The sequence below is a fragment of the Hippocampus comes genome, unplaced genomic scaffold (assembly GCF_001891065.2).
Source record: "Hippocampus comes isolate QL1 unplaced genomic scaffold, H_comes_QL1_v1.1 scaffold381, whole genome shotgun sequence".
NCBI classification, from domain to species: Eukaryota; Metazoa; Chordata; class Actinopteri; order Syngnathiformes; family Syngnathidae; genus Hippocampus; species Hippocampus comes.
In genome coordinates, this window is record NW_017805016.1 from 91,573 (window position 1) to 103,735 (window position 12,163).

General features: G+C 44.2%; 1 protein-coding gene across 3 annotated transcripts in view; it reads left to right on the plus strand.

The window, feature by feature from the left end:
* atp11c (ATPase phospholipid transporting 11C (ATP11C blood group)) overlaps nucleotides 1-12,163 on the plus strand; it is a 98,934-nt gene that overhangs the window by 11,914 nt on the left and 74,857 nt on the right. For all 3 annotated transcript variants that reach the window (XM_019863305.1, XM_019863306.1, XM_019863307.1), the window contains exons 2-3: nucleotides 9,926-9,970; nucleotides 11,065-11,155. In XM_019863305.1, the coding sequence (XP_019718864.1) occupies nucleotides 9,926-9,970; nucleotides 11,065-11,155 (136 nt within the window). The remainder of the gene's footprint in view (nucleotides 1-9,925; nucleotides 9,971-11,064; nucleotides 11,156-12,163) is intronic.

The following is a 12,163-nucleotide window of genomic DNA, read 5'->3' on the forward strand; positions in this document are numbered from 1 at the left end:
CCCCCACCGGCCCCCACCCAACCCGGAGCTCCTGTGCCGTTGAATAATGCATATGGGAGAAAGTAAACAGCAGCCCCGGGCCTTGCCGGAGGAACAATGGGCCGCACACAACCCATCCAGGGCGCCTGATTTTATTACGGGCTTGTCAATCCGGATCCCAGCCACCACCACTGCCACCCCTGCTCCACAATTACGCCACCCCTCCCCAACCCCGCTACCCACCCCAGCCTGGGAACTGTGGGACCTCGGCCAGACAGCAGCTGCTGACCGCTCGGTGCTGACCCAACGCACCCGACAACCTGCAGGATGACTCTCACAACACTGCATACCTACAGTGGACATTCATTTGATAGGTGTGTGTGTGTGTGTGTGTGTGTGTGTGTGTGTGTGTGTGTGTGTGTGTGCAAGGCCTGGTAGGCCTGGTAGTCGAGTGGTTAGCATGTCGACTTCACAGTGCAGAGGTACCGGGTTCAATTCCAGCTGCGGCCTTCCTATGTGGAGTTTGCATGTGATTGAACACTCCAAATTGTCCCTCAGTGTGAGCGCGAATGTTCGTCTCTGTGTGCCCTGCGATTGGCTGGCAACCAGTTCAGGGTGTCCCCCGCCTACTGCCCGAAGACAGCTGGGTCAGGCTCCAGCACCCCCCGTGACCCTCGTGCGGATAAAGCAGTTCGGAAAATGAATGAATGAATATATATGCAACTTTTACCTGCTTTTATTTAACTTTAAAAAAGTTCAATCCAACATGAAATATATGAAATATGAGTTTACCCGAGCAGCTGAAGTGCTTCGACTTTTACTAAACTTTTCTTTTTTAATTTTATTTATTTATTTATTTATTTATTTATTTATTTATGTTACATAGGTGTCTGTACTTCTACTACAGTACAAAGTCTGAGTACTTTTGCCCCCTCTACTTCTGGAGTATTTCACTTGTAAAACTTTTTCCTCTTCCACCACCCACATTCTTTGTGTGTGTGCGTTGGCCAGGGCATTGAGATTCAGGTCTTGCTCGTGGCCTCAGTCAAGTCCCGGTTGCCATGTCGACAGGCCAGCGGTCTCCCAGGATGAGTAATGATGGGATGCGGCCGCGCACTAACGTCCCAACAAAAACCTCATTACTACCGCAGCACCTCATAACGCGCCATTGTTGTTGAGTGCTCCCTGATATTAACCTGCCTGCACTTTGGCTTCCTCCCCACCATGGAGGGCATTAGTGTGTGTGTGTGTGTGTGTGTGTGTGTGTGTGTGTGTGTGTGTGCGTGTGCGCGCGCGTGCGCGTGCGCGTGTGCGTGAGACTCTTGCTCGTGAAAGTTGGTCCAAGAATAGCTCATCCCAGATCTTTACACACGTCAGTTTTAACAGATAAATGACAGTGAATCATCACTTGTGACATTAGTGTGTATGACGAGCATTTTGGAGCCTGGAAAAGCAAATGGTAGGTTTGGAATTAGGTTTTAGAACTAGGATTTTAAGGCATGGTGAGAGTTTATAGTTGTGTTTCCAACAAGTGTTTCAATCCAGCATTACTTGTTCCCAAGTTGTTTTTCGAGACAGGTTTCGGATTTCAAGTTTGGGCTTCAAATCAGGATTACGGTTTCTAAAGTGGGTCTCAATCTGGCTTTGATTTAAAACAGATTGAAGCAAACCTGGATTTGAAGTTTCAAACAATAGTCACAAGCCAGGAGTATCCATTCGTGGAGCCCAGAGTTCAAAGCAAACAAGGTGAAGCAGCATTTACCGGTTATGCTGCACACATAGAAAAAGGTTTGGAAGATGTGAGGATTCCACCAGACAGCGACGTCACGTGACTGACTCCTGCCTGTGCTGTGTGACTTCAAACATCTTCGTGCTCCAGAGGACATTCACCGGCCAAGTGTGAAGTGCCATAAGGAAGTGCCGCGCGGAGGTGTGTTTGCACATGCATGTCAGTATGTGTGTAGGCTGGGATGATGCCACAGGATGTTTGAGTGTTTGACTTGGTCTTAAACAACATCCTCTGACAGAGACACCACGGGCTGCAGATGAGGCCAAAGATAAGACGTCAGCGCGATCCGGGCCTTCAGTCCGGCCATTGTCCTACTTATCTCTAATGAAGCGCTATTACCCGTTAATGATGTAGAGGAGGAGAACCAGGGCGGGGGTCTCGTCATTGATGGAGAGCAAAAGTGTCAGGCTTGGCTTTCGGCTAACAGGGAAGGTGAGAAGCTCATCAAGGGCATTCCCGTTGTGCAGAAATACATTCACTGAAGGCCATCGCGCCGGTTTATGCAAGAGTGGCGTTTTAATGTTTGGAGTCGTCCACAAAATATTCTGTTGTGATGATGGACGTTGCAGTGAACCTGCGTATCCACCTGTTTTGATTTTCTGCAAGAAAATGGTCTGAATCAGAGATGGGCAACTTAAATGTTGGTTTGGGCCGCAATTATTCATCAGGGCTACTCAGGCGCCACATAGGATCACGCACTTCCTAACCAGATGTATGACAAAATACGTACATATGTGCAAAATACGTGCTCTTAATACATTTCATTTTTCACAATACATTTTCAATGCATGGATAAAAAACAAAGGGACCGTGATTTTTTTTTCTTCCTTCTGTCCGGCGCAAACGGCTCTCTTGCAGCAAAATTGCCATTCAAGGGCGGCCCAAAATTACTGAACAATAAAGCAATTCATTTTTTGCTTTTTTTTTTCTCATAAAAATCAACTCACTCAAAATTGTAATATTATATTGAGGTAGGATTTTAAATGTTAATCGACGTTTCTTGAAAACTTATTTTTATATTTTGTGCAACCCCCCCCCCCCCAAAAAAAAACACAACTTTTCTTCTTCTGGCGAATCGATATGCTGGAATACTGAAATCTATTTTATATTTATATTTATTTATATACTGTTTATCTTCTATTTCCTCCCTTTCATAATTTTGCTGCTGTAAATTGGGAATTTCTCCATTGTGAGACAAATAAAGGTTTTCCTATCTTACCTTATCTTAAATCCATTTAAAATATATGGCAAAGATTCACCTATTACATTAATTGACAGAGATGAAAACAAAAGACATTTTTGGTACAGTTAAAGTTAGTTTTTGTTAGTTTTGTAAATGTAAAATTTAATTTGTCAGTTTTCACTTTTTTAAGAGCATTTTCATCGTTACTTAATTTTTCCCCACAAATTTTAGTTTTACTTATTTCGTTCGCTAAAATAATCTTGGTACAGGTCATAGGTCATATTAAAGGTGGACAAAATCTTTGTCTCATTTTCTTAAATCACAAAAAAAAAAAAAAATAATAATAATAATGTCTTTCCGTATTCTGATACGCACCAAAGTCCCGATGGAGTGATTTTTCTCAAGGTGATCTCTTTTGTTTCAGCCCGATGAGGCGTTCACTCAGGTGCCCAACACAGGATGTCTCGCTCGTCCTCTCCGGTTTCCCCCCACAGTGCCGTCAAGGGGAGGGGAGGGGCGAGTTATCAGTCGGAAATCACCACTCCCTGTCCCAAAGTCCACCAGAGAAGGCCGGGGAGGGGTCTTGGGGTTCACGTACATCACTGTCGTGGTGGGAAACCAAATACTGGCTTGTCGGGTGCAAGGATTATTGAGGGTTTCCACAAGCAAACAAAGTGAAGCAGAATTTTGTTTCTAAGCTACTCAACTGTGAAGAAAACACCTGAGATCTGCTCAAATTGTTGCTACGTATGAATCTGGCCCTATCATTTTTTTTTTCAGTATTTCTCTTAAATTTTGTCATTGTGACTCTATAATCCATGTCAAGGGTATCTTAGAGGGCCACAAATATTTTTTCAATTAGTCAAAGGTCCACTTATCAAAATTGGTCCGGTCAAATGTAATAATACTGTAATATTCAAAACAAAATGGTGTTTTTATTCAAAACAACAATAACAATCTAAATTAAAACAAACTGTAATTTTATTTTCACATGAATTAAAATAAATGGCTTTTACAAAAAAACAAAAACAAGTACTGTGCTGCCGCATGAGGCCAAATGGGCATGTATGGCTGCCAAAAGAAGTGATTTCCTTGTATTTCTTGATGATGTCACTCTTGAATTCTGAACTGTTTGGGCCAACCTGATTATCCGTTCATATTCAGCCAAATCTTCAGAACTCATTGGCTGGCACTTCACAGTGCGGATGGACAATAACCTGAAGCATACCGCAAAAGCACCCAAAGAGTTTCTGAAGGCAAGAATCTTAGCCAAGTCTCTCACTTGACCTGAATCCCATTGAGCATGCACTTCACTTGCTGAAGACAAAACTCAAAGGAAAATGCCCCAAGCAACAAGACAAAACTAAACACAGTTGCAGCGATAAAATCCAGTCTCGCTACAAACGCTAAAATTAAAGCTGAAAGTCTTCATTTAAAGCACATCTCGTTTGTTTCACTTCAAATCAATTGTAGAGGTGTTTTGAGCCAAAAACGGACTGTAGATCAGCTCTTCCTGTTTTATGCTCTTATTCTGAAACTCTAAGCGTACCTCTTCTGGTAGTGAAAGTAGCGTACTTAGCGATTAATGTGCCAAAGTGGACATCGTGTAAAACACTCAATCAACGCATTGACTTATTGCAAACATGTCACTTGTGTCACCTTGTCATTGGTGATCGGGGACAACCTCTTGAAAACCGCTGATCAATGTCGTTTGAATTTGACTGTTTGGTTTTATCGTTCTGTTTATCTTGAACTTTTTATTGATCAGAATTTGTAATTCTTGGCCTTTGTTATGCACTCTGGGTTTTTCTTGTGTATGAATGGCGCCATACAAATACACTTGGGCTTGGCCTCAAAATGCTCCCAACTTGCATGGAAGGCTCAGATGATGGTTCGTGGAGTGGGGGGTGCAATTGTACTTGGATGTACCCCCGAAGGCCGGAGTCTAATCCTGAGCCTGCCGTGGAATTGAGAGGCGGGCAGGGGGGGGCCCGCCGCATCCTGCCCGTGCTCCTCGCTTATTGGTGGCAGACCTGTGAGTCTTGTGGGAATTTCGAAATTTCCTTGTCCTCGCAAGTTTTATATCATGTCACAATTACAACTATGAAGGCAGGGACGATTTTGAGGACAGGGTTACGTTTTCAAATTAGGGTTTCAAAAAAGGGTTAGGGTCTCAGATTAGATTTTGAAGACAGGGTGAGGGTTTCAAATGAAGAGTTCATGCCTGGATTCGGGTTTCAAACATGGGGAAGAGTTTCAGATTTGCGTTTCAAGCGAGGTTAGTTTTTTAAATTAGGGTTTAAATCCATGCTGCAATTGTAAATAAAGGGTTTCAAGATAGGTTTTAAGATTAGCTTCAAGGCTGGGTTAGCATTTCAAAAGTATAGCATTATAGGTTTTGAAAGATGGTTCGGTTTTCAAAATACGGGTTCACATTTGGTTTAAAGTTTTGTAGAAAGGCTTTTAAATCAGGTTTCAAAAAGAGTTATGACTGTGGCGAATGTTGCTTGCAATCAGCCATTCATTGAAAGAAGAATGGCAAAGTTTTGAAAGTAGGCTAACAAATCTGTGTTATGGTTTCAAATTAAGTCTGGTTTAGGGCTTTAAATTAGGGTTAGGGTTTCAAGGTAATGTTAGGGTTTCATCAGGGATGTGGTTCGAGCCAGGGTTTAGCTTTCAAATTAGGGTTTCATGCCTTTGTTGGTGTTTTAAAACAGGGTTCGGATTTCTGATGAGGGTTATAAATCTGCGTTGTGGCTCAAATAAGGTCTTAAAGTCTCTGTTGAGGCTTCAAATTCGGGTTTGGGTTTCAAGCCTGACATTATGTTTGGGATCCATTCACAATGCTTCAGTGTAAGTGTATCAAAGGACAAGGAGGAGTTGATGTTTGGCCTGTAATGATCTAGTCATTTTTCATGGCGCAGTCCATTAAAAAAAATATAAAAATCAAGCATTGCAGACAGTCGATTATTCATTGCGCTTCAAGTCATTAAAAGTCAATTTTAATAACAATCATTCTTAAATGCAATCGCTTTGAAACCTCCTCATATTTCTAAAAATATGAAGATCGTCGCGGTGTCCTTCGTCCTGCGCTCCCTCGAATAAATCAACTCAGTGAGACAACGCAAACAGGCCCGGAGACACCTTGCTGGATAAGAGCAGAGATTCGGTTACACCTGATAAGATTACATTGGAAACAGAGGGAGGAAGAGGAGGAGGAAGAGGTCGGACACGGCCGTAGTGTTGTGTCACCTGGTACCGACGGCCTTCCACCGATCGGAGGCGCGAGGCAGAGCTAATCCTCGGCTCGGGAGCAAGACGGGCTTCGGGTCAGGACGTGTTGAGAGTGGATGGCCGACGGGGGTCAAAGGGTCGTGTTTACCTGAAGCAGGTATTTCCTCTGGGAACTGATAAGACTCAGGGAGGGGAAGTGCTCGGTTCCAGGTGAGTGCAGAGGGGCCCGCAAAATGACACCGTGCGCACCTAGATGACCCCCGCAACCCCACCCTGCCTCCGAACCTAAACCACCTAACCATCATCAAGCTCCGCCCCCTACACACAAGCAGGTCAGTTCGAAAAGTGCACACCGACATGTCGACAAAGTGAGAAATCCTTGCATCGCCAAATCACTACTTTTCAGTGAATACAGTGGGCCAGTGGTTAGCGTGTCGACCTCACAGTGCAGAGGTACCGGGTTCAATTCCAGCTCCTGCCTTTCTGTGTGGAGTTTGCATGTTCTCCCCGTGCCTGCGTGGGTTTTCTCCGGGTACTCCAGTTTCCTCCCACATTCCAAAAAAAAAGCGTGATAGGCTGATTGGACACTCCAAATTGTCCCACTTAATTTGTGCAAAAGTGATTTATTGACAGCAATGAATGTCACTTTGTCCATCTATCTATGCCAGTGATGTATAGTGACATGCAGAACCATGAAATGCTCGTCTATTAGAGGGCAGAAGATACAATCGACCTGTGTGTTCATCTGTCCCAGTTCATACAACAGAATAACAGCAAAGTGTTCAATTAAACTGATTTTTCACTCTCAGGCCCGGTTTTGAGTAACCTGAGTACGATCATCATTTCAGCAGATAAACTTTATTGTGATGTTTTGGTTTTGCGATGTGCTGGGAGAATTCAAAACAAAATCTTCTCTCGCTTAATAAAGGTTGGTAAACACTGATTTAAACAAGTGTTGCTTTCAAATTTTATGACTGCCTGCAAGACTTGTTAATACCTTGAACACACCGTAAAGTCCTTTTGGGTTTTTTTTGTATTTGTGGATGTTTTCAAAGGAGGAAAAAAAAAATCAGTTCATTTCAGGTCAGTCACAAGATATGTCCGCGATGTCACCGTTTGTTTTTCCTGCTCTTTCTCATCCTCCTTTTCATCACACACATACACACACACACACACACACACTCGTGCACAAATGTTACCTCCCCCCAGGGTGGGACTGAGGAGAGTCAGTGAGCTAGAACATGTTAACAAGCACAGCCTCAACCACTGTATTGAAAGACACACACACACACGCACGCACGCACGCACGCACGCACGCACGCACGCACGCACACACACAAGTACATACATACTTTCGCCACCTGCACATCCAAGGCTAACTGGACAAGGACGGAGTAGCTTTTTTGGGAGGCAAGTGGGGAGGGGCTACGTTAGGGGTGTATTTTGGGGGTGGGCTGGGAGATGACATCTTTTCATAATTAGCCAAAGTTTCTGGTAAAGGGAAGGGTCTCAAAATTGGAGTTCAAGGCAGAATTAGCGTTTCAAATTAGGGCTTGGAGCCAGGGTTCAGGTTTCAAATTGGTCTTTCAAGACAGTTGTTATCGTTGTGGCTGTGATCCATTCAGTGAATTGATTTTGACAATGAAATACGATGACATCCACCACACACATTTTATGCCGACAGCAAACCACTTTTTGTGTCTAAGTATTATGAACTTGATATTGGAACATTTTTGAATACATTTTGGGGTAGACATGGTAGTGATGTTTACTTGGCGTTTGGATGACGAGGGTGTCCATGGAAAACTAAACGTCTGACCTGTGTGAGTCTGAACATCTGCGCCGGCGTGCGTTAGAGTGCCACATTGTGCGTGCTGTACAATATGGTGAAGAGATGGCATGGCTGTTGTGCGCACAATAGGGCAGGAGTGCGGCCCGCCTGCCTGCGTGTGCATGTGAGGTGTCCTCCAAAGTTCTCCTCGGGCCCCGCAGAAAGCCTCATTAGTGGCAAGGAGCTAGCGAGGTAGCACACGGCCGCCATTGTGACCAATCCAAACATCAAGTCCTCTCCATCCGAGCCCCCCACTTCAGAAGCCCCCGACCAAATCCTATTTTTCAGGCTCCGCAGCTGCCCCGCTCTGCCGGAGCACTTAGCCGTGTCATTCTATCCGGCTCTCCGGGCCTCCTCCGAAACAGGCCTGTTTTGTGCTCGCTCGTCTCTGATATGACTCCAGAAATGGAAATGAAGCCATGGATCTTCATTAAGGAGAGGCAGGTGTCCATAGAGACCCGGTCCAGGTGAAGGAACAGCGAGTGAGGAGTGGGTTAAGGTTGGGGGGGGCTTGCCTGGGGGAGGCTCGGCGAGCTGCTGGAAGGGGGCTGGGCAGAATTGGATCAATGAGCGTTTCCTTACTTTACAAACATGTGACTCAATGACAGGTGGAAAAAATACTCACATCCGCTACTCAAGTAGAAGTACAGATATTTGTTTAGAAAAACTGATAAGAATACTCAACTCCTTTAAGTAACTAAAATGGGACAAGAGCAGCCTCGCAAGAACAATTTAAGTGAAAAGGTACAGATTGAAAAATACGGTAAAAAGTAAAAATCCAAGATATTAAATACAGTATAAAGTACACATTTTAACAACGTGGCACAATGAAAACAAACAGAGAATTTTTGAATGTTAGTCGCTGAAAGCACTTTTAAAGCATTTTTGATTGACAGTGGAATAAAATAGTGGCTGACAGTGGCCAACTCATAAAAATGAGTTGCGGAACCACGGCTGCATCACTTGTTGTGCCGCAAGTCCCAATCAGTCAACCAGATCTCTCTTTAGTTAAGCTGGAAGAAGTTACAGGCCTATTGTGACACAGTGAGAAGTCGAAAGAATAGATTTCGGTTTCAAATGTTGGGACGAAAAATAAAATGTCTGAAAAAGAAATAGTCAAGTAAAATGGAGATAACTGAAAATCTTACTTAAAATTAAGTACAGTAACTAAGTAGTTAGCTCGGTCTTGATACGCGAATGGAGAAGTGTTGCTGCCGTTTGACTACACTGATGCACTTTGTCCAGAGTAAACCTGCAAAGCAGACAAGTCGAAGAACTCCCAAGGTTTTATTGCGGCTGTCTGTCAACACACACACACACACACACTCCTTAGCCGAGGCCCCGCATCCTACCATCCACCTCCACCCCAGCACTTAATTGCCCATGTAATGAGCTGCAGTGAATGGGATTACTTGTGTGGAGGCACTTGAGGACCTTGTGCATCGAGGGGCACCTCCTGCAGGCCCTCATCTCCAGGGAATGCATTTTGGATGATGTTTTCTATGACGCATGGCGGGGGTGGGATGGGAGGGGAGGCGGCAAAAAAAGAAAAAAAAACCTCATCTCCTCACCGCATCTGTTGTAGCCGCATTAGGCTCTCCACATCCTCTCCTTCATCTCGGCCTCCTGCCTCGGCCACTCACCCCCGGTGAGCCTTTGTTTCCCTAATTATTCATTACAGCGAGGTGGCCTCTGCTTTGAAACCTGTGGAGGTGGATGAGGCTTGGCGCTGACCCACGATGCACCAGAACATCCTGGAAGCCTGAAACGTGTCCCTTTGTGACGGGACACCTGTTATTTCTCCATCCTTCACCGCGCATTAACAACTCAGGAGAGAACACGAGCACCAAAAAAAAAAAAAAAAAAAAGCTTGTGCGTGCAAAAGGTAATTTTCTTCTTGTTTATGCAGGAACCGTATCGGAGACTTGGCACCGTTAGGCAGCACCGGAAACATGTGAGTTCTCCCAGCGTATCAACGAAAATAATGACAAGAGTTTAATGAAATGATCACTCATATAGGAAAGTCAAATGTAATGTGTCACGGATTTGGACTTTCATAATGTTGAGATGTGAAGACAAAATGTCGAGGACACAAGCACAGAGAAGTGAGGAGGCAAGGTGGGATGTACTCAAAGGATTTATGACCAAAAAAAAAAAAAAAAACACAATTAAACGTCCAAAAATCATTCAAGTAAAGAAACACAAGACAAACAAAGTTCTCCACACTGAAGGCTATAGAGAAACCATGTCTACGACATATGACAGCAGGGAAATAAATACAAACAAATTCACCAGATGACAAAGCCCACCTGGATAAGACATGACTGGCCGAGGGAGCTGATTGGTTGACACAAGGAAGAAGGCTGATGAGAACAGGTGGCGATAAAAAAAATAAAATAAAAAACGAGTGGAAGAGCCATGAAAATATTCCACAGGGGAATGTGACAAAACATGAAACAAAGCGAAATGTCATCAAAACTACGTCAACAGGAACCACCATTTGTCGCAAGGGATATGTTGGAACTGCCCATAATAGGTGAAACTCATTTCTTTTATGTAGTTTTAGCCCTCCCACACACTTGAAACCCATTTCAAAATTTTTTTAACACAAAACGCTTCTGCCAACTTTATAATTACGCTAGCTTAATGCTAACACATCGGGCCTAATGGAAAACGTCATGTTAGGGCAATTAGCATCGGTGTTACCAAAATGCTAAATATTGACACAACTGCTACTTTAACACCAAGGGAGCAGCAACAGGTACAAACAGAACAAACAGCAATACTCAAACCTCAAGGGCATATATTCTTGTTTTGTGGGGCCATACCTTCCTTCTTCTCGTCCTTTTTCTTCTTCTATGATGTTGCATCTACATTCGATAAAGCTCAGTGTACATTCCGCCACCTAGTGGAAGAACATCATGATCCCTCTTGGCATACCATTTTGGTTTTGGTGGGCTTTTGCATTGTTTTAAATACATGTAGATTTGTTTCATGTTAGGTCTCATTTCCCCATGTCCCATTATTATGTCTTGTTTGCTCATATAGGTTTTCGTTTCCACCTGTTTTCGTGAGCCCTGCTCCTTGTGTCTACCAATCAGCTCCTTCCAGCCATTTCTTCCGTGCCTTGACCAAGCCGGTGATGTAAAACAGCCATATTTCAAATCATCTTTCCCTTTTGAAATGAATGGAAATTCCGTGAATGCATTACTCCCCGAACGAAAATTGGAATGTCTTTTTCAATTCGGAAATAGCCTGCTACATATTGTAGCAGTATGACACATTTGAACAAAACACGTGAAATAAAGAAATAGAATGTAAAGAACTAACTACTGCTCAAATAAAGGTTTCGAACATAGATATTCATTTTAGTAACTAGGCTATGGTGTTTTGCATTGCGTGTTAGCATTAAGCTAGCAAACGTTCCTCAGTCAGTGTGATGTGGTTGCTTAAAATGCACGAGTAATTCTCCTTGTTTTTTGTTTACTGTTGTGTTAATTTCAACTGTAGATGGCATTCAACAGTTTGAAATCTCTTGTTGAAAAATTGTTCGCCATCTTGTTGTGAAGTTCACTCTCACAATGCAGCGCTTGTTTTTCAAATTTTGTCAAAAGCAACTGAAAAAAAAAAAAATCCCATCGCGCATTTTAATTCTGGGCCTGAGTCACAGATAGCATCTACTTACCGGGCTCTGCAAATGTTTACGTTGCGAGCTTCCGCATGCATTTAACACTGCGCTTTGGCGCTAATGCGCGTCTGTAAAGTGTGAAGGAGGCCTCTCCATGGTGCCCACGGCCGCTTCTCTTCTCACGCTGTTTTTAGTAAAATATTAGCCCCCGCAGGCCTGTGCGGGGCGGCTGACAAATAAGAGAGCTGTTGTCTCTCTTCTCTCACAAGGCTGAGGGTTAATGATCCCAGTTTCGGGGGGTTAAAGCCCGCCACTTTCTCTCGCACCCCAGCAGATGTTGCCGGGACTTTAATGTGGTTATCAAATCGGAGTGCCCTCTGAGCCCCGGGAGCTCATTGTGTGCCGGCGCATTCCGGGGCTTTGCCGTGGTGACGAGGCATCCTAGGGGCCAAGCTGGCCTCCCGCTGGCTCCTCAGCGCAGCCCCCTCGGAGCTGACAGCGCCGACCCCCCCCCCCCCC